Source organism: Salvelinus alpinus, chromosome 11, assembly GCF_045679555.1.
Source record: "Salvelinus alpinus chromosome 11, SLU_Salpinus.1, whole genome shotgun sequence".
In the NCBI taxonomy this organism is placed as follows: domain Eukaryota; kingdom Metazoa; phylum Chordata; class Actinopteri; order Salmoniformes; family Salmonidae; genus Salvelinus; species Salvelinus alpinus.
In genome coordinates, this window is record NC_092096.1 from 19,215,606 (window position 1) to 19,236,985 (window position 21,380).

At 46.0% G+C, this 21,380-nt stretch overlaps 1 protein-coding gene across 1 annotated transcript in view; it reads left to right on the forward strand.

The window, feature by feature from the left end:
• LOC139533688 (NUAK family SNF1-like kinase 1) overlaps positions 1-14,470 on the forward strand; it is a 42,557-nt gene extending 28,087 nt beyond the window's left edge. Inside the window, exons 4-7 of the mRNA XM_071331975.1 lie at positions 2,082-2,147; positions 2,315-2,434; positions 11,059-11,191; positions 11,792-14,470. Coding sequence (XP_071188076.1) covers positions 2,082-2,147; positions 2,315-2,434; positions 11,059-11,191; positions 11,792-12,915 — 1,443 coding nt within the window. The 3' untranslated portion in view covers positions 12,916-14,470. The remainder of the gene's footprint in view (positions 1-2,081; positions 2,148-2,314; positions 2,435-11,058; positions 11,192-11,791) is intronic.
• Positions 14,471-21,380: the final 6,910 nt, after the last annotated feature.

Below are 21,380 nucleotides of genomic sequence, written 5' to 3' on the forward strand. Positions count from 1 at the left end.
TCACCAACCAAGGAGGGCCTACAGCAGCACCTAGATCTTCTGCACAGATTCTGTCAGACCTGGGCCCTGACAGTAAATCTCAGTAAGACCAAAATAATGGTGTTCCAAAAAAGGTCCAGTCGCCAGGACCACAAATTCCATCTAGACACCGTTGCCCTAGAGCACACAAAAAACTATACATACCTCGGCCTAAACATCAGCACCACAGGTAGCTTCCACAGAGCTGTGAACGATCTGAGAGACAAGGCAAGAAGGGCATTCTATGCCATCAAAAGGAACATAAATTTCAACATACCAATTAGGATCTGGCTAAAAATACTTGAATCAGTCATAGAGCCCATTGCCCTTTATGGTTGTGAGGTCTGGGGTCCGCTCACCAACCAAGATTTCACAAAATGGGACAAACACCAAATTGAGACTCTGCATGCAGAATTCTGCAAAAATATCCTCCGTGTACAACGTAGAACACCAAATAATGCATGCAGAGCAGAATTAGGCCGATACCCACTAATTATCAAAATCCAGAAAAGAGCCGTTAAATTCTACAACCACCTAAAAGGAAGCGATTCCCAAACCTTCCATAACAAAGCCATCACCTACAGAGAGATGAACCTGGAGAAGAGTCCCCTAAGCAAGCTGGTCCTAGGGCTCTGTTCACAAACACACCCCACAGAGCCCCAGGACAACAGCACAATTAGACCCAACCAAATCATGAGAAAACAAAAAGATAATTACTTGACACATTGGAAAGAATTAACAAAAAAACAGAGCAAACTAGAATGCTATTTGGCCCTAAACAGAGAGTATACAGTGGCAGAATACCTGACCACTGTGACTGACCCAAACTTAAGGAAAGCTTTGACTATGTACAGACTCAGTGAGCATAGCCTTGCTATTGAGAAAGGCCGCCGTAGGCAGACATGGCTCTCAAGAGAAGACAGGCTATGTGCTCACTGCCCACAAAATGAGGTGGAAACTGAGCTGCACTTCCTAACCTCCTGCCCAATGTATGACCATATTAGAGAGACATATTTCCCTCAGATTACACAGATCCACAAAGAATTCGAAAACAAATCCAATTTTGATAAACTCCCATATCTACTGGGTGAAATACCAGTGTGCATCACAGCAGCAAGATTTGTGACCTGTTGCCACAAGAAAAGGGCAACCAGTGAAGAACAAACACCATTGTAAATACAACCCATATTTATGTTTATTTATTTTAACTTGTGTGCTTTAACCATTTGTACATTGTTACAACACTGCATATATATAGTATGACATTTGTCATGTCTTTATTGTTTTGAAACTTCTGTATGTGTAATGTTTACTGTTAATTTTTATTGTTTATTTCACTTTTGTATATTATCTACCTCACTTGCTTTGGCAATGTTAACACATGTTTCCCATGCCAATAAAGCCCCTTGAATTGAATTGAATTGAATTGACAGAGAGACAGGGAGGGAGGGAGGGAGGGAGGGGGAGAGAGAGAGAGAAATAAATAAATAAAAAGCGAGAGAGAGAGGTCGACCACATCTTTCTTTGAGCACATCTGCCTTCCATGGTTAAGTGAATTATCAACACACAGTGCCTGGTCAAACTGTTCCTGTGGTTCTTCTGGTTCATATTGAACCATGACCACACTTCCTGTCACTGGCTGAATTCCAAATGGCTCCCTGATCCCTACATGCTGCCCTGACTACTGCACTCATTTACGACCTGGGCCCATGGGGCTCTGGCCCAAAGTAATGCACTATGTAGGGAATAGGGTGGTGTTTGAGATGTGGATCCTGTGTCCCACATGTTTAACAGCTGTTTAGTGTGTCACCCAACAACACGAGGGATGTTTACCAGAAAACATTTTGTCATTGAGATGAATTAAAGATGCTAGATTTATATAGAACATGTGCCACTTGAAAATAACCATTGTGGATGAGCTCACCAAACATGGTAGACAAAAGAAAGGTGTGCATGTGTGTGTGTGTGTGTACGCGGGCGTGTGCGTGTGTGCGTGTGCGTGTGCGTGTGTGTGTGTAAATGGGTCACAGTTTAATTAGACTTGTCCTGTTTTGTCTTTGTAGAACGGAGTGGTGCACAGGGATTTAAAACTGGAAAACGTGCTGCTGGATGAAAACTGTAATATCAAGGTAAGATCTTTGACCTCGTAGAGATGTCCATCTCCTGTCTTTCATGGGCTCTATTTGAACACAGCATCTTAGGGATAGGGACAGTCTCTTTACAGATGCAATCAGGGATCTGCGAGTCTTATCCAAGGGTCATTTAACATTGATTGTCATGCTCTTCTCTCCTCCAGATTGCTGACTTTGGTCTGTCCAACCTTTACCACAAAGACGAGCTCCTTCAGACGTTTTGTGGCAGCCCTCTGTACGCCTCACCAGAGATCGTCAACGGCAGGCCCTACCATGGTCCAGAGGTACACACACACACACACACACACACACTGTAAGACACGAATAGCCCACATGGCAGGGAACAAGGGAAATCCTCCTCTTCACTTCTGATCTGTGTCATTCTGAAACTCAGAGAGTCTTATTTTAGACCTGCTGGACTGATTCTGCTGTAATCATACTCTCTCTGAGGCTCATGGAAATAAGACACAAATCTAAACTACCGGGTTCTCACCAGTGGAAAATCCCCAGAACAAATTCCCTCTAACAGTTGGATAAGGGAACCCCCATCCCAAAAAAGTGCTCTTGCTCCCTGACATAATGACCCCGACACCACCTGACCCTGTGTCACCCCTCCTCTACTCCCATCTCCTTTAGCTTCCTGAGAAAAGCCCTTCCTCGGTTTGACACAGCTGGTCAAAGAGGCCGAGACCGACAGAGTCCTAGCCAACAATCACAGCTCTATACACACACACTGAGGTTATGGAGTCAGGGGAGTAGACTTCCCCAGACTCTATATACACACACACACACTGAGGTTATGGAGTCAGGGGAGTAGACTTCCCCAGACTCTATATACACACACACACACTGAGGTTATGGAGTCAGGGGAGTAGACTTCCCCAGACTCTATATACACACACACACACTGAGGTTATGGAGTCAGGGGAGTAGACTTCCCCAGACTCTATATACACACACACACACTGAGGTTATGGAGTCAGGGGAGTAGACTTCCCCAGACTCTATATACACACACACACACTGAGGTTATGGAGTCAGGGGAGTAGACTTCCCCAGACTCTATATACACACACACACACTGAGGTTATGGAGTCAGGGGAGTAGACTTCCCCAGACTCTATATACACACACACACACTGAGGTTATGGAGTCAGGGGAGTAGACTTCCCCAGACTCTATATACACACACACACACTGAGGTTATGGAGTCAGGGGAGTAGACTTCCCCAGACTCTATATACACACACACACACTGAGGTTATGGAGTCAGGGGAGTAGACTTCCCCAGACTCTATATACACACACACACACTGAGGTTATGGAGTCAGGGGAGTAGACTTCCCCAGACTCTATATACACACACACACACTGAGGTTATGGAGTCAGGGGAGTAGACTTCCCCAGACTCTATATACACACACACACACTGAGGTTATGGAGTCAGGGGAGTAGACTTCCCCAGACTCTATATACACACACACACACTGAGGTTATGGAGTCAGGGGAGTAGACTTCCCCAGACTCTATATACACACACACACACTGAGGTTATGGAGTCAGGGGAGTAGACTTCCCCAGACTCTATATACACACACACACACTGAGGTTATGGAGTCAGGGGAGTAGACCTCCCCAGACTCTATACACACACACACACTGAGGTTATGGAGTCAGGGGAGTAGACTTCCCCAGACTCTATACACACACACACTGAGGTTATGGAGTCAGGGGAGTAGACTTCCCCAGACTCTATATACACACACACACACTGAGGTTATGGAGTCAGGGGAGTAGACTTCCCCAGACTCTATATACACACACACACACTGAGGTTATGGAGTCAGGGGAGTAGACTTCCCCAGACTCTATATACACACACACACACTGAGGTTATGGAGTCAGGGGAGTAGACTTCCCCAGACTCTATATACACACACACACACTGAGGTTATGGAGTCAGGGGAGTAGACTTCCCCAGACTCTATACACACACACACACTGAGGTTATGGAGTCAGGGGAGTAGACTTCCCCAGACTCTATACACACACACACACTGAGGTTATGGAGTCAGGGGAGTAGACTTCCCCAGACTCTATATACACACACACACACTGAGGTTATGGAGTCAGGGGAGTAGACTTCCCCAGACTCTATATACACACACACACACTGAGGTTATGGAGTCAGGGGAGTAGACTTCCCCAGACTCTATATACACACACACACACTGAGGTTATGGAGTCAGGGGAGTAGACTTCCCCAGACTCTATATACACACACACACACTGAGGTTATGGAGTCAGGGGAGTAGACTTCCCCAGACTCTATACACACACACACACTGAGGTTATGGAGTCAGGGGAGTAGACTTCCCCAGACTCTATACACACACACACACTGAGGTTATGGAGTCAGGGGAGTAGACTTCCCCAGACTCTATACACACACACACACACTGAGGTTATGGAGTCAAGGGAGTAGACTTCCCCAGACTCTATATACACACACACACTGAGGTTATGGAGTCAGGGGAGTAGACTTCCCCAGACTCTATATACACACACACACACACTGAGGTTATGGAGTCAGGGGAGTAGACTTCCCCAGACTCTATATACACACACACACTGAGGTTATGGAGTCAGGGGAGTAGACTTCCCCAGACTCTATATACACACACACACACTGAGGTTATGGAGTCAGGGGAGTAGACTTCCCCCAGACTCTATATACACACACACACACTGAGGTTATGGAGTCAGGGGAGTAGACTTCCCCAGACTCTATACACACACACACACACTGAGGTTATGGAGTCAGGGGAGTAGACTTCCCCAGACTCTATATACACACACACACACTGAGGTTATGGAGTCAGGGGAGTAGACTTCCCCAGACTCTATATACACACACACACTGAGGTTATGGAGTCAGGGGAGTAGACTTCCCCAGACTCTATACACACACACACACACTGAGGTTATGGAGTCAGGGGAGTAGACTTCCCCAGACTCTATATACACACACACACACTGAGGTTATGGAGTCAGGGGAGTAGACTTCCCCAGACTCTATACACACACACACACACTGAGGTTATGGAGTCAGGGGAGTAGACTTCCCCAGACTCTATACACACACACACACACTGAGGTTATGGAGTCAGGGGAGTAGACTTCCCCAGACTCTATATACACACACACACACTGAGGTTATGGAGTCAGGGGAGTAGACTTCCCCAGACTCTATATACACACACACACTGAGGTTATGGAGTCAGGGGAGTAGACTTCCCCAGACTCTATACACACACACACACTGAGGTTATGGAGTCAGGGGAGTAGACTTCCCCAGACTCTATATACACACACACACACTGAGGTTATGGAGTCAGGGGAGTAGACTTCCCCAGACTCTATACACACACACACACACTGAGGTTATGGAGTCAGGGGAGTAGACTTCCCCAGACTCTATACACACACACACACACTGAGGTTATGGAGTCAGGGGAGTAGACTTCCCCAGACTCTATATACACACACACACACTGAGGTTATGGAGTCAGGGGAGTAGACTTCCCCAGACTCTATACACACACACACACACTGAGGTTATGGAGTCAGGGGAGTAGACTTCCCCAGACTCTATATACACACACACACACTGAGGTTATGGAGTCAGGGGAGTAGACTTCCCCAGACTCTATATACACACACACACACTGAGGTTATGGAGTCAGGGGAGTAGACTTCCCCAGACTCTATATACACACACACACACTGAGGTTATGGAGTCAGGGGAGTAGACTTCCCCAGACTCTATATACACACACACACACTGAGGTTATGGAGTCAGGGGAGTAGACTTCCCCAGACTCTATATACACACACACACACTGAGGTTATGGAGTCAGGGGAGTAGACTTCCCCAGACTCTATATACACACACACACACTGAGGTTATGGAGTCAGGGGAGTAGACTTCCCCAGACTCTATACACACACACACACACTGAGGTTATGGAGTCAGGGGAGTAGACTTCCCCAGACTCTATATACACACACACACACTGAGGTTATGGAGTCAGGGGAGTAGACTTCCCCAGACTCTATATACACACACACACACTGAGGTTATGGAGTCAGGGGAGTAGACTTCCCCAGACTCTATATACACACACACACACTGAGGTTATGGAGTCAGGGGAGTAGACTTCCCCAGACTCTATATACACACACACACTGAGGTTATGGAGTCAGGGGAGTAGACTTCCCCAGACTCTATATACACACACACACACTGAGGTTATGGAGTCAGGGGAGTAGACTTCCCCAGACTCTATATACACACACACACTGAGGTTATGGAGTCAGGGGAGTAGACTTCCCCAGACTCTATATACACACACACACTGAGGTTATGGAGTCAGGGGAGTAGACTTCCCCAGACTCTATATACACACACACACACTGAGGTTATGGAGTCAGGGGAGTAGACTTCCCCAGACTCTATACACACACACACACACTGAGGTTATGGAGTCAGGGGAGTAGACTTCCCCAGACTCTATACACACACACACACACTGAGGTTATGGAGTCAGGGGAGTAGACTTCCCCAGACTCTATACACACACACACACACTGAGGTTATGGAGTCAGGGGAGTAGACTTCCCCAGACTCTATATACACACACACACACTGAGGTTATGGAGTCAGGGGAGTAGACTTCCCCAGACTCTATACACACACACACACACTGAGGTTATGGAGTCAGGGGAGTAGACTTCCCCAGACTCTATATACACACACACACACTGAGGTTATGGAGTCAGGGGAGTAGACTTCCCCAGACTCTATATACACACACACACACTGAGGTTATGGAGTCAGGGGAGTAGACTTCCCCAAACTCTATATACACACACACACACTGAGGTTATGGAGTCAGGGGAGTAGACTTCCCCAGACTCTATATACACACACACACACTGAGGTTATGGAGTCAGGGGAGTAGACTTCCCCAGACTCTATATACACACACACACACACTGAGGTTATGGAGTCAGGGGAGTAGACTTCCCCAGACTCTATATACACACACACACACTGAGGTTATGGAGTCAGGGGAGTAGACTTCCCCAGACTCTATATACACACACACACACTGAGGTTATGGAGTCAGGGGAGTAGACTTCCCCAGACTCTATACACACACACACACACTGAGGTTATGGAGTCAGGGGAGTAGACTTCCCCAGACTCTATATACACACACACACACTGAGGTTATGGAGTCAGGGGAGTAGACTTCCCCAGACTCTATATACACACACACACACTGAGGTTATGGAGTCAGGGGAGTAGACTTCCCCAGACTCTATATACACACACACACACTGAGGTTATGGAGTCAGGGGAGTAGACTTCCCCAGACTCTATATACACACACACACTGAGGTTATGGAGTCAGGGGAGTAGACTTCCCCAGACTCTATATACACACACACACACTGAGGTTATGGAGTCAGGGGAGTAGACTTCCCCAGACTCTATATACACACACACACTGAGGTTATGGAGTCAGGGGAGTAGACTTCCCCAGACTCTATATACACACACACACTGAGGTTATGGAGTCAGGGGAGTAGACTTCCCCAGACTCTATATACACACACACACACTGAGGTTATGGAGTCAGGGGAGTAGACTTCCCCAGACTCTATACACACACACACACACTGAGGTTATGGAGTCAGGGGAGTAGACTTCCCCAGACTCTATACACACACACACACACTGAGGTTATGGAGTCAGGGGAGTAGACTTCCCCAGACTCTATACACACACACACACACTGAGGTTATGGAGTCAGGGGAGTAGACTTCCCCAGACTCTATATACACACACACACACTGAGGTTATGGAGTCAGGGGAGTAGACTTCCCCAGACTCTATATACACACACACACACTGAGGTTATGGAGTCAGGGGAGTAGACTTCCCCAGACTCTATATACACACACACACACTGAGGTTATGGAGTCAGGGGAGTAGACTTCCCCAGACTCTATACACACACACACACTGAGGTTATGGAGTCAGGGGAGTAGACTTCCCCAGACTCTATATACACACACACACACTGAGGTTATGGAGTCAGGGGAGTAGACTTCCCCAGACTCTATATACACACACACACACTGAGGTTATGGAGTCAGGGGAGTAGACTTCCCCAGACTCTATACACACACACACACTGAGGTTATGGAGTCAGGGGAGTAGACTTCCCCAGACTCTATATACACACACACACACTGAGGTTATGGAGTCAGGGGAGTAGACTTCCCCAGACTCTATACACACACACACACTGAGGTTATGGAGTCAGGGGAGTAGACTTCCCCAGACTCTATATACACACACACACACTGAGGTTATGGAGTCAGGGGAGTAGACTTCCCCAGACTCTATATACACACACACACACTGAGGTTATGGAGTCAGGGGAGTAGACTTCCCCAGACTCTATATACACACACACACACTGAGGTTATGGAGTCAGGGGAGTAGACTTCCCCAGACTCTATATACACACACACACTGAGGTTATGGAGTCAGGGGAGTAGACTTCCCCAGACTCTATATACACACACACACACTGAGGTTATGGAGTCAGGGGAGTAGACTTCCCCAGACTCTATATACACACACACACACTGAGGTTATGGAGTCAGGGGAGTAGACTTCCCCAGACTCTATATACACACACACACACTGAGGTTATGGAGTCAGGGGAGTAGACTTCCCCAGACTCTATATACACACACACACACTGAGGTTATGGAGTCAGGGGAGTAGACTTCCCCAGACTCTATATACACACACACACACTGAGGTTATGGAGTCAGGGGAGTAGACTTCCCCAGACTCTATATACACACACACACACTGAGGTTATGGAGTCAGGGGAGTAGACTTCCCCAGACTCTATACACACACACACACACTGAGGTTATGGAGTCAGGGGAGTAGACTTCCCCAGACTCTATACACACACACACACACTGAGGTTATGGAGTCAGGGGAGTAGACTTCCCCAGACTCTATATACACACACACACACTGAGGTTATGGAGTCAGGGGAGTAGACTTCCCCAGACTCTATATACACACACACACACTGAGGTTATGGAGTCAGGGGAGTAGACTTCCCCAGACTCTATACACACACACACACTGAGGTTATGGAGTCAGGGGAGTAGACTTCCCCAGACTCTATACACACACACACACACTGAGGTTATGGAGTCAGGGGAGTAGACTTCCCCAGACTCTATATACACACACACACACTGAGGTTATGGAGTCAGGGGAGTAGACTTCCCCAGACTCTATATACACACACACACTGAGGTTATGGAGTCAGGGGAGTAGACTTCCCCAGACTCTATATACACACACACTGAGGTTATGGAGTCAGGGGAGTAGACTTCCCCAGACTCTATACACACACACACACACTGAGGTTATGGAGTCAGGGGAGTAGACTTCCCCAGACTCTATACACACACACACACACTGAGGTTATGGAGTCAGGGGAGTAGACTTCCCCAGACTCTATACACACACACACTGAGGTTATGGAGTCAGGGGAGTAGACTTCCCCAGACTCTATACACACACACACACTGAGGTTATGGAGTCAGGGGAGTAGACTTCCCCAGACTCTATACACACACACACACTGAGGTTATGGAGTCAGGGGAGTAGACTTCCCCAGACTCTATATACACACACACTGAGGTTATGGAGTCAGGGGAGTAGACTTCCCCAGACTCTATACACACACACACACTGAGGTTATGGAGTCAGGGGAGTAGACTTCCCCAGACTCTATATACACACACACTGAGGTTATGGAGTCAGGGGAGTAGACTTCCCCAGAGACTATTCGTCCATTGTTTCCCAGCTAGCTGTGATTTACAGAACACTGTGATTCCTGGAGATTATCTCAGCTAATCAGAGAATACAGCCTGTGTCCCAAATTAAACCATACTCTCTATGAGCCCTGGTCACTACATAAGGGAATAGGCTGTCATTTGGGCCTAAGGTTTATACCTCAGAGCCAAAGGCAACCTCATCAGAACAGAACCCAATCACTTAAGTCACAGACCTTGACATGGCTTTTACAACAGCAATCAGTGTGCAAAGAACGGAGTGTTTGGAGAAGATACAGAATCTTGTTATTCTTTCTGTTAAAACACATTAAAGGGCCATTATCTTAGCCAGCAGACGGGTGTGAAAACAGTAGGAAGTGTAACCATGACAAACCAACAGTAGTAAATCAGCAGCCCTGAGGACTGTGTGCTACTGAGGCCACCATACAAGAACGCTTTGGAGAAACAATGTGTTGTCTACCTATCACAAAGGTGTTGTATTGTAACTACCAGTGTGTTGTGTTTCCAGGTAGACAGTAGTGTTTCCAGGTAGACAGTAGTGTTTCCAGGTAGACAGTATTGTAACTACCAGTGTGTTGTGTTTCCAGGTAGACAGTAGTGTTTCCAGGTAGACAGTATTGTAACTACCAGTGTGTTGTATTTCCAGGTAGACAGTATTGTAACTACCAGTGTGTTGTGTTTCCAGGTAGACAGTAGTGTTTCCAGGTAGATAGTATTGTAACTACCAGTGTGTTGTGTTTCCAGGTAGACAGTATTGTAACTACTAGTGTGTTGTGTTTCCAGGTAGACAGTAGTGTTTCCAGGTAGACAGTATTGTAACTACCAGTGTGTTGTGTTTCCAGGTAGACAGTATTGTAACTACCAGTGTGTTGTGTTTCCAGGTAGACAGTAGTGTTTCCAGGTAGACAGTATTGTAACTACCAGTGTGTTGTGTTTCCAGGTAGACAGTTGGGCCCTGGGAGTGCTTCTTTACACCCTGGTCTATGGGGCCATGCCCTTCGATGGGGAAGACCACAATAAACTAATCCGCCAGATCACCAACGGAGAGTACAGGGAACCTACACAGTCCTCAGGTACTAGTTTAACTTTGTTGCTGTCTCCTCTTTCTTTCTTTCTCTGTAGCTGTCTCCTCTCTCTCTCTTGCTCTGTAGCTGTCTCCTCTCTCTCTCTGTAGCTGTCCCCTCTCTTTCTTTCTGTAGCTGTCTCCCCTCTCTTTCTTTCTGTAGCTGTCTCCCCTCTCTCTCTGTAGCTGTCTCCCCTCTCTCTCTCTAGCTGTCTCCCCTCTCTCTCTCTAGCTGTCTCCCCTCTCTCTCTCTAGCTGTCTCCCCTCTCTCTCTCTCTGTAGCTGTCTCCCCTCTCTCTCTCTCTTTGTAGCTGTCTCCCCTCTCTCTCTCTCTTTGTAGCTGTCTCCCCTCTCTCTCTCTCTCTCTCTCTGTAGCTGTCTCCCCTCTCTCTCTCTCTGTAGCTGTCTCCTCTCTCTCTCTCTCTCTCTGTAGCTGTCTCCCCTCTCGCTCTGTAGCTGTCTCCCCTCTCTCGCTCTGTAGCTGTCTCCCTCTCTCGCTCTGTAGCTGTCTCCTCTCTCGCTCTGTTTGTCTCCTCTCGCTCTGTCTGTTAAATAATGCCATAGATTGCTGCTAAAGTCTCTGTCCTCCTCACCTTCCACTCTCTCCCAGATGCTCGTGGTCTGATCCGCTGGATGTTGATGGTTAACCCGGAGCGTCGAGCCACGGTGGAAGACATCGCCAACCACTGGTGGGTCAATTGGGGCTGGAAGACCACTGTGTGTGACTGTGACATCCAGAAGGACAACAGTGGCTGCATCTCTTCTCCAACGCTAGCACGCTTTATCGACTGGCAGAACCGCACCACAGAGTCACCCAGGGTGGCGCCGGTCAAGCCTCCCCGCTCTGAACCCCCCGCCGTACCCCCCCACGCTGGCCGCCAGCGCCTGAGGAAGTCCAGGAAGGAGAATGATAGCGGAGCGCTCCACCATCACACCGCGTGGGAAGACAAAGACAAACCAGGACTGAAGAGACCTAAGGGGATCCTGAAGATGCATGTGTCTGAGCAGAGGTCCCACAGCCTGGGGGAGATCGAGCTGAGTCGCTCCCTGCACTTCCACGAGGGAAGGGAGCTGCCCTCCAGCCCCGAGAGGGATGAGGAGGAGGACGATGATCAGGATCGCCTGGGGGTCTCGCCGGCCAAGATGGTGCCCACCCTCCCAAAGAAGGGCATCCTGAAGAACAACCAGCAGCGGGAGTCTGGCTACTACTCCTCCCCAGAACGCAGTGAGTCCTCTGAACTGCTCGGGGGCAGCACCTCCATGGCCCCACCCGCCAGCTCACCAACAAAGAGGTCCATGGGGAGAAAGGGCATATTGAAGCGTAATGGGAAGTACGGCAACTCCACTTCCTTCCACAGTGGCTTGTCCAATATGGGCTACCACGGAGAGACTCAGGGGGACTCAGGCCTCTCTCGCAGCCAGAGTAGACCCTCCAGTATTGTCTGTGAGGAGATGGGTCTCTCCAGTGTTCCTCCCTTAATGGGAGTGGATTGGTCTCCCTCGTCCCCGCAGCCCAACGTCAGGGCCTGTATGTCGGCTGAGGATCTACTGCAGCTGGCAGGCTTCAGACGGGGCCTCCAGACGGCTGCAGGGGGGCTCCATGGGGGGAAGGTGGGGACCCGAGGGACACTAGGGTCTCCTGGGGACGACGGCAGCTTCTCTCTGCTAGGGGACATGGATGATATGACCCAGGTCTACCAACACGCCCTGGACATCAGCAGCAATCTGACCTAGAGGAGGTGGAGTTAGGGGAGTTTGGAAGGGACATGGGAAGGACAGACACACACTTGAACCCTCATTTCTGTGTTAGGACTGGCCACGTGTGTTGTGAACTGGGCGTCCCAGCCACCTTAATGTACTGAATCTACCCTCTCAGAGACAGTGCTGCTCTAGATGTTTATATGTTCAATAGAGCTAAATAAGTATTGTATTATATGTCAGTCAGAGACACAAACCATGCTGTGGTGAAGCTCATGGAAAACCTCCATTAAGTTTCCTAAAGCATCTTTAGAAGGACTGTCTCTGAATCCATGGACTTATCTCAATGTAACGGACAGTTAGGGCTACTGTTCATGTTATCTCAATGTGACGGACAGTTAGGACTCCTGTTCATGTTATCTCAATGTAATAGACAGTTAGGACTACTGTTCATGTTATCTCAATGTAATGGACAGTTAGGACTACTGTTCATGTTATCTCAATGTAACGGACAGTTAGGACTACTGTTCATGTTATCTCAATGTAACGGACAGTTAGGACTCCTGTTCATGTTATCTCAATGTAACGGACAGTTAGGACTCCTGTTCATGTTATCTCAATGTAACGGACAGTTAGGACTCCTGTTCATGTTATCTCAATGTAACGGACAGTTAGGACTACTGTTCATGTTATCTCAATGTAATGGACAGTTAGGACTACTGTTCATGTTATCTCAATGTAACGGACAGTTAGGACTACTGTTCATGTTATCTCAATGTAATGGACAGTTAGGACTACTGTTCATGTTATCTCAATGTAATGGACAGTTAGGACTACTGTTCATGTTATCTCAACGTAACGGACAGTTAGGACTCCTGTTCATGTTATCTCAATGTAACGGACAGTTAGGACTAGTGTTCATGTTATCTCAATGTAATGGACAGTTAGGACTACTGTTCATGTTATCTCAATGTAACGGACAGTTAGGACTACTGTTCATGTTATCTCAATGTAATGGACAGTTAGGACTACTGTTCATGTTATCTCAATGTAATGGACAGTTAGGACTACTGTTCATGTTATCTCAATGTAATGTACAGTTAGGACCGTGTGTTATCTATTTATATTGTTGAAACAGACAAATATTGCCTGTGTGTTTTGGTCATTTCAAGACGTACTGTAGTGTATGTACCCTTCATGGAATGGTACTGTATAATAGTAGTACTTGATTGAATTGACATGAAGCCATACGTGATATTTGTCCAAATCCAGCAGGACATCTATTGTACAGTATCACAGTGGGAAGGTTGAAGAGCAAACCGTGTGTATTGATATAAGTCTACTGTATGAGCCGTCCAAAGGAAGTGCCTTTATTAGTGCTATGTTATCATGTACTGTATTTCCTGAAGGTTTATGGAGGAACAGTTAGATAACCAACCAAACTCACCATATTAGACACAACTATAGGGAGACGATTCTCAGAGCTGTGACCACACAGTCTCCCGAGTCTAAACAACTAGGACTTGTTCATGTTCGTAACCATTTGGTTTCACAGTAGAACTGTAGTTGTTTTAGAAATGGGACTGAAAGACAGAACGACTGAAAGAACAAAAGAAGGGTGGGTAGAGACGTGTAGTCAAAACTTAAGTAGATTCACAGAGTTGTGGCTACAAGCCCTCCAGTCTACATGACTTGGTCATGTGTAGGCTGTATGATATTGTACTGTAGTTGTTTTAGAAAGAGAAATACTGAAAAAAAACAAGGGGTAGATAGATGTGAGTTAGTGGGAGGGGTTAATGGGTTGGTTGTGGAGGTCTTGTTTGTGGAGGGAAGTTGGGTACTGGCCAGGGCTGTTACACCTCTTCCTCCCCAGACTGAAGACTCAGAGTGGAGCGAGAAAAGAGGGGGCTGAGAGAGACAGAGAAATATAGAAAGAAAGAGAGCGCGATAGTAGCTTAGTGTAGCTGGGAAAAGAAAGGGGTAGTAGAGAGAGAGAGAGAGGTTGAGTGAAAAAGGTCAAATGGAAAGAATGTTTGGAAGGGTAAAAGGAATGTTATGTTTCAGCTGACCAAATAATTTCAGCTTTAAGTTGGGAAGATACACAGTTCAACACATTGCAGCTGAACGTCATTACAGTCACTGTAGCTGAACGTCATTACAGTCACTGTAGCTGAAAGTCATTACAGTCACTGTAGCTGAACGTCATTACAGTCACTGTAGCTGAACGTCATTACAGTCACTGTAGCTGAACGTCATTACAGTCACTGTAGCTGAACGTCATTACAGTCACTGTCGCTGAACGTCATTACAGTCACTGTCGCTGAACGTCATTACAGTCACTGTCGCTGAACGTCATTACAGTCACTGTAGCTGAAAGTCATTACAGTCACTGTAGCTGAAAGTCATTACAGTCACTGTAGCTGAACGTCATTACAGTCACTGTAGCTGAACGTCATTACAGTCACTGTCGCTGAACGTCATTACAGTCACTGTAGCTGAACGTCATTACAGTCACTGTCGCTGAACGTCATTACAGTCACTGTCGCTGAACGTCATTACAGTCACTGTAGCTGAACGTCATTACAGTCACTGTAGCTGAACGTCATTACAGTCACTGTAGCTGAACGTCATTACAGTCACTGTCGCTGAACGTCATTACAGTCACTGTCGCTGAACGTCATTACAGTCACTGTAGCTGAACGTCATTACAGTCACTGTAGCTGAACGTCATTACAGTCACTGTAGCTGAACGTCATTACAGTCACTGTAGCTGAACGTCATTACAGTCACTGTAGCTGAACGTCATTACAGTCACTGTCGCTGAACGTCATTACAGTCACTGTCGCTGAACGTCATTACAGTCACTGTCGCTGAACGTCATTACAGTCACTGTAGCTGAACGTCATTACAGTCACTGTAGCTGAAAGTCATTACAGTCACTGTAGCTGAACGTCATTACAGTCACTGTAGCTGAAAGTCATTACAGTCACTGTAGCTGAACGTCATTACAGTCACTGTAGCTGAACGTCATTACAGTCACTGTAGCTGAACGTCATTACAGTCACTGCCGCTGAAAGTCATTACAGTCACTGCCGCTGAAAGTCATTACAGTCATTGTAGCTGAACGTCATTACAGTCACTGTAGCTGAAAGTCATTACAGTCACTGTAGCTGGCACTACACAACCTTGATAGAACAACAGTGTGTTAGCTCATTGTAAGTGTTACATATAGATGGCCTTCTCTCTCTACAGCCTGTGTGCTGCTGGACCAGTTATATGTGCTCTATGAAGTGTGGCTTGGTGAGAGGGCATAACCTTCAGTACCACTCTAGAACAGAAATAACCCAGGCAATTATATGTTTCAGTGTGTTTGGGTTTCTCAAACATCACACGGTTGTTTAAATGTCTGGGGGTGTGTCCCAAATGGCACCCTATTGGTTACTTTTGAACGCAGTTCTATGGGCCCTTTGTGAAAAGGAGTGCACTACATAGGTTGCCATTTGGGACACAGCCCCAGACATTTAAACAACCGGGTGGTGTCCGAGAAACCCAAACACACTGAAACATATTAGTGTTGAGAAATCAATGGAGCCCCACTGTGGAAATGTCACATATGCCAACGGATAGCTCATCAAAATAAATCAAAATCAGCCAATGAATGATTCTGAAGGTTCAGGGGTCTTTATGGCTCAGGCTCAGGGCCCAGGGTGTTACCATAACAACCAACAGTCTTGTTAAGTATTGTTTGGCCTTTTTGTATTGTATGGACTGAAATTGTATTTTTTAACTGGATTTTACAGTGCTGAAAAATGATACTATGTTAGTATTTTCATAGGATTTGTTTTTAATCATGCTTCTGTTTTTGATTTTTCCAAAATATAGAAACATTGTATGGTTTTATTTCATGGGCAGAGAATGTGTACCAGGTCTGCTTTAATAACTGGAAGGGGACCGGCCTCCTATGAAAACAGGGTTAGCGGTATGTGTGTGTATAAGGGACTGAAGAGGTTAAAGTTCAACAACAGTAAGGAACAAGTTGTAAACACACAAGTGATTCTCTGGGAGTCGTAAGACTGAAAACACACACATGCACGTGCCTGCGCACACGCACACACACACAGCTATGTAGAATGTAATGGAAAAGAAAGGGGTGCCATCAAGTCTCAACAGGTCTAAGAGCCCCCAAGCTGCCCTCTGCATAACTAGACAAAACAGATGTTAGCCTACATCTGTTTGTTAAAATATGTCATATAACTATAGGAAAACTTGACTAGATATTATCTTATGATAAAGTATTATGTTATTTAAGCTTTATTTTGCTGCTGTCTATTAATAGTGAAGTTATTACTGTACTATAGTTACCATCTTGTTATAGATGGTTCAACCTGGATCATGCTTTTGTTTGTTACCATCAGAGATGTGCTGTTCTGGTTTTTATAAAAACGGTTTCAGATTGTGTAATAGCGTTGTTCTCTACTGCGTATTACAGTGGAAATCATGTTTGTAGTCAGGAGAGTGAGGAAACCACAGATTCTCACAATATCTTCTTTCTGAATCATCTCAAATAAACAGCTCCATTTCAGTCTCTTGTCTTCTCTGGTGTGTGTTCTTGCGTGCGTCTATTAAAGTCTTCCCGTGCTGACTCGTAAAAGTCTCCCTCAGCAGAGGAAAATAAGTACTCCATGTCCCTTGTTCTCCATGTTCCTACATCTACACACCCACCATGTTCCTCTTACACTACCTAGTTGTCAAGACAACTGTATTACAGCTGCTAGCTTGGTTTTCTCTGATAGCCAGCAGGAAGAAGACATTTCACAGGCCAGGCCATATTTCTCACTGAGTACTGCCATTATTTTGCTCCAACATGTTTTCCAAAGGTTGTTGAGAAGGAGGGGGTAGGTGTAGACTACAGTATGTAATTTAATACAGGAGGGGATAGGTGTAGACTACAGTATGTAATTTAATACAGGAGGGGATAGGTGTAGACTACAGTATGTAATTTATCACAGGGGGGGATAGGTGTAGACTACAGTATGTAATTTAACACAGGAGGGGATAGGTGTAGACTACAGTATGTAATTTAATACAGGAGGGGATAGGTGTAGACTACAGTATGTAATTTATCACAGGGGGGGATAGGTGTAGACTACAGTATGTAATTTATCACAGGGGGGGGATAGGTGTAGACTACAGTATGTAATTTAATACAGGAGGGTATAGGTGTAGACTACAGTATGTAATTTATCACAGGAGGGGATAGGTGTAGACTACAGTATGTAATTTAATACAGGAGGGGATAGGTGTAGACTACAGTATGTAATTTATCACAGGGGGGGATAGGTGTAGACTACAGTATGTAATTTATCACAGGAGGGGATAGGTGTAGACTACAGTATGTAATTTAATACAGGAGGGGATAGGTGTAGACTACAGTATGTAATTTATCACAGGGGGGGATAGGTGTAGACTACAGTATGTAATTTAACACAGGAGGGGATAGGTGTAGGCTACAGTATGTAATTTAACACAGGAGGGGATAGGTGCAGGCTACAGTATGTAATTTAACACAGGAGGGGATATGTGTAGGCTACAGTATGTAATTTAACACAGGAGGGGATAGGTGTAGGCTACAGTATGTAATTTAATACAGGAGGGTATAGGTGTAGACTACAGTATGTAATTTAATACAGGAGGGGATAGGTGTAGGCTACAGTATGTAATTTAATACAGGAGGGTATAGGTGTAGACTACAGTATGTAATTTAATACAGGAGGGGATAGGTGTAGACTACAGTATGTAATTTAATACAGGACGGGATAGGTGTAGGCTACAGTATGTAATTTAACACAGGAGGGGATAGGTGTAGACTACAGTATGTAATTTAACACAGGAGGGGATAGGTGTAGGCTACAGTGTGTAATTCAACACAGGAGGGGATAGGTGTAGACTACAGTATGTAATTTAACACAGGAGGGGATAGGTGTAGGCTACAGTATGTAATTTAACACAGGAGGGGGTAGGTGTAGACTACAGTATGTAATTTAATACAGGAGGGGATAGGTGTAGGCTACAGTATGTAATTTAATACAGGGGGGGGGGGGTAGGTGTAGACTACAGTATGTAATTTATCACAGGAGGGGATAGGTGTAGGCTACAGTATGTAATTTAACACAGGAGGGGGTAGGTGTAGGCTACAGTATGTAATTTAACACAGGAGGGGGTAGGTGTAGACTACAGTATGTAATTTAACACAGGAGGGGATAGGTGTAGGCTACAGTATGCAATTTAACACAGGAGGGGATAGGTGTAGGCTACAGTATGTAATTTAACACAGGAGGGGGTAGGTGTAGACTACAGTATGTAATTTAACACAGGAGGGGATAGGTGTAGACTACAGTATGTAATTTAATACAGGAGGGGATAGGTGTAGGCTACAGTATGTAATTCAACACAGGAGGGGATAGGTGTAGGCTACAGCATGTAATTTAACACAGGAGGGGATAGGTGTAGGCTACAGTATGTAATTTAATACAGGAGGGGATAGGTGTAGACTACAGTATGTAATTTAATACAGGAGGGGATAGGTGTAGACTACAGTATGTAATTTAACACAGGAGGGGATAGGTGTAGACTACAGTATGTAATTTAACACAGGAGGGGATAGGTGTAGACTACAGTATGTAATTTAATACAGGAGGGGATAGGTGTAGGCTACAGTATGTAATTTAACACAGGAGGGGATAGGTGTAGGCTACAGTATGCAATTTAACACAGGAGGGAATAACTTTTTTTTTCATTCAACCTTTCACTCCGGACGCTTTATCTGGACATGGTTCGTCAGCACTTCCAACAGCCGAAGCTAAGTAGTAACATTAACATGATGCCTTCTAATTGCAGTCGCTGTCCTCATAATATACAGGAGAACGATCGCCTTATGGCGAGGATAGCTGTGCTGCAAGCCCAGCTTCAGACGCAATCATTAGGCAAGGGTAATTTCAGTGTAGGAAAGGAAGAAATAGCGTCTGTGCCACCAGTAAGTACAGATAGTAACGTTAGTATAAATCCCCTCGCACAGTCCCCGCAGCCGGACAACTTTCTCATGGTTTCTGGAGGGAAATGCTGTAGGAATGCTCAACTGGTGTCGCTCATTCAGCCTACAGAAACTTTCAACCGGTTTTCCCCATTAAGCAGCGAGTCGGAGTCTGAGGCCGAGCCTACTCTTGTCTCTACTCCTCCCTTTACGGGGTCTGAGACGCCGAAGCTTCCCACCATTAGCTCTGACAAATTGAAAACCCTAATCATTGGCGACTCCATTACCCGCAGTATTAGACTTAAAACGAATCATCCAGCGTTCATACACTGTTTACCAGGGGGCAGGGCTACCGACGTTAAGGCTAATCTGAAAATGGTGCTGGCTAAAGCTAAAACTGGCGAGTGTAGAGAGTATAGAGATATTGTTATCCACGTCGGCACCAACGATGTTAGGATGAAACACTCAGAGGTCACCAAGCGCAACATAGCTTCAGCGTGTAAATCAGCTAGAAAGATGTGTCGGCATCGAGTAATTGTCTCTGGCCCCCTCCCAGTGAGGGGGAGTGATGAGCTCTACAGCAGAGTCTCACAACTCAATCGCTGGTTGAAAACTGTTTTCTGCCCCTCCCAAAAGATAGAATTTGTAGATAATTGGCCCTCTTTCTGGGACTCACCCACAAACAGGACCAAGCCTGGCCTACTGAGGAGTGACGGACTCCATCCTAGCTGGAGGGGTGCTCTCATCTTATCTACCAACATAGACAGGGCTGTAACTCCTCTAGCTCCACAATGAAATAGGGTGCAGGCCAGGCAGCAGGCTGTTAGCCAGCCTGCCAGCTTAGTGGAGTCTGCCACTAGCATAGTCAGTGTAGTCAGCTCAGCTATCCCCATTGAGACCATGTCTGTGCCTCGACCTAGGTTGGGCAAAACTAAACATGGCATCTCACTAGGATAAAGACCTCCTCCATTCCTGCCATTATTGAAAGAGATCGTGATACCTCACATCTCAAAATAGGGCTACTTAATGTTAGATCCCTCACTTCAAAGGCAGTTATGGTCAATGAACTAATCACTGATCATAATCTTGATGTGATTGGCCTGACTGAAACATGGCTTAAGCCTGATGAATTTACTGTGTTAAATGAGGCTTCACCTCCTGGTTACACTAGTGACCATATCCCCTGTGCATCCCGCAAAGGCGGAGGTGTTGCTAACATTTACGAGAGCAAATTTCAATTTACAAAAACAAAGAAAAAGACGTCTTCGTCTTTTGAGCTTCTAGTCATGAAATGTATGCAGCCTACTCAATCACATGGCTACTGTTTACAGGCCTCCTGGGCCATATACAGCGTTCCTCACTGAGTTCCCTGAATTCCTATCGGACCTTAATAGCAGATAATATTCACATTTTTGGTGATTTTAATATTCACCTGGAAAAGTCCACAGACCCACTCCAAAGGGCTTTCGGA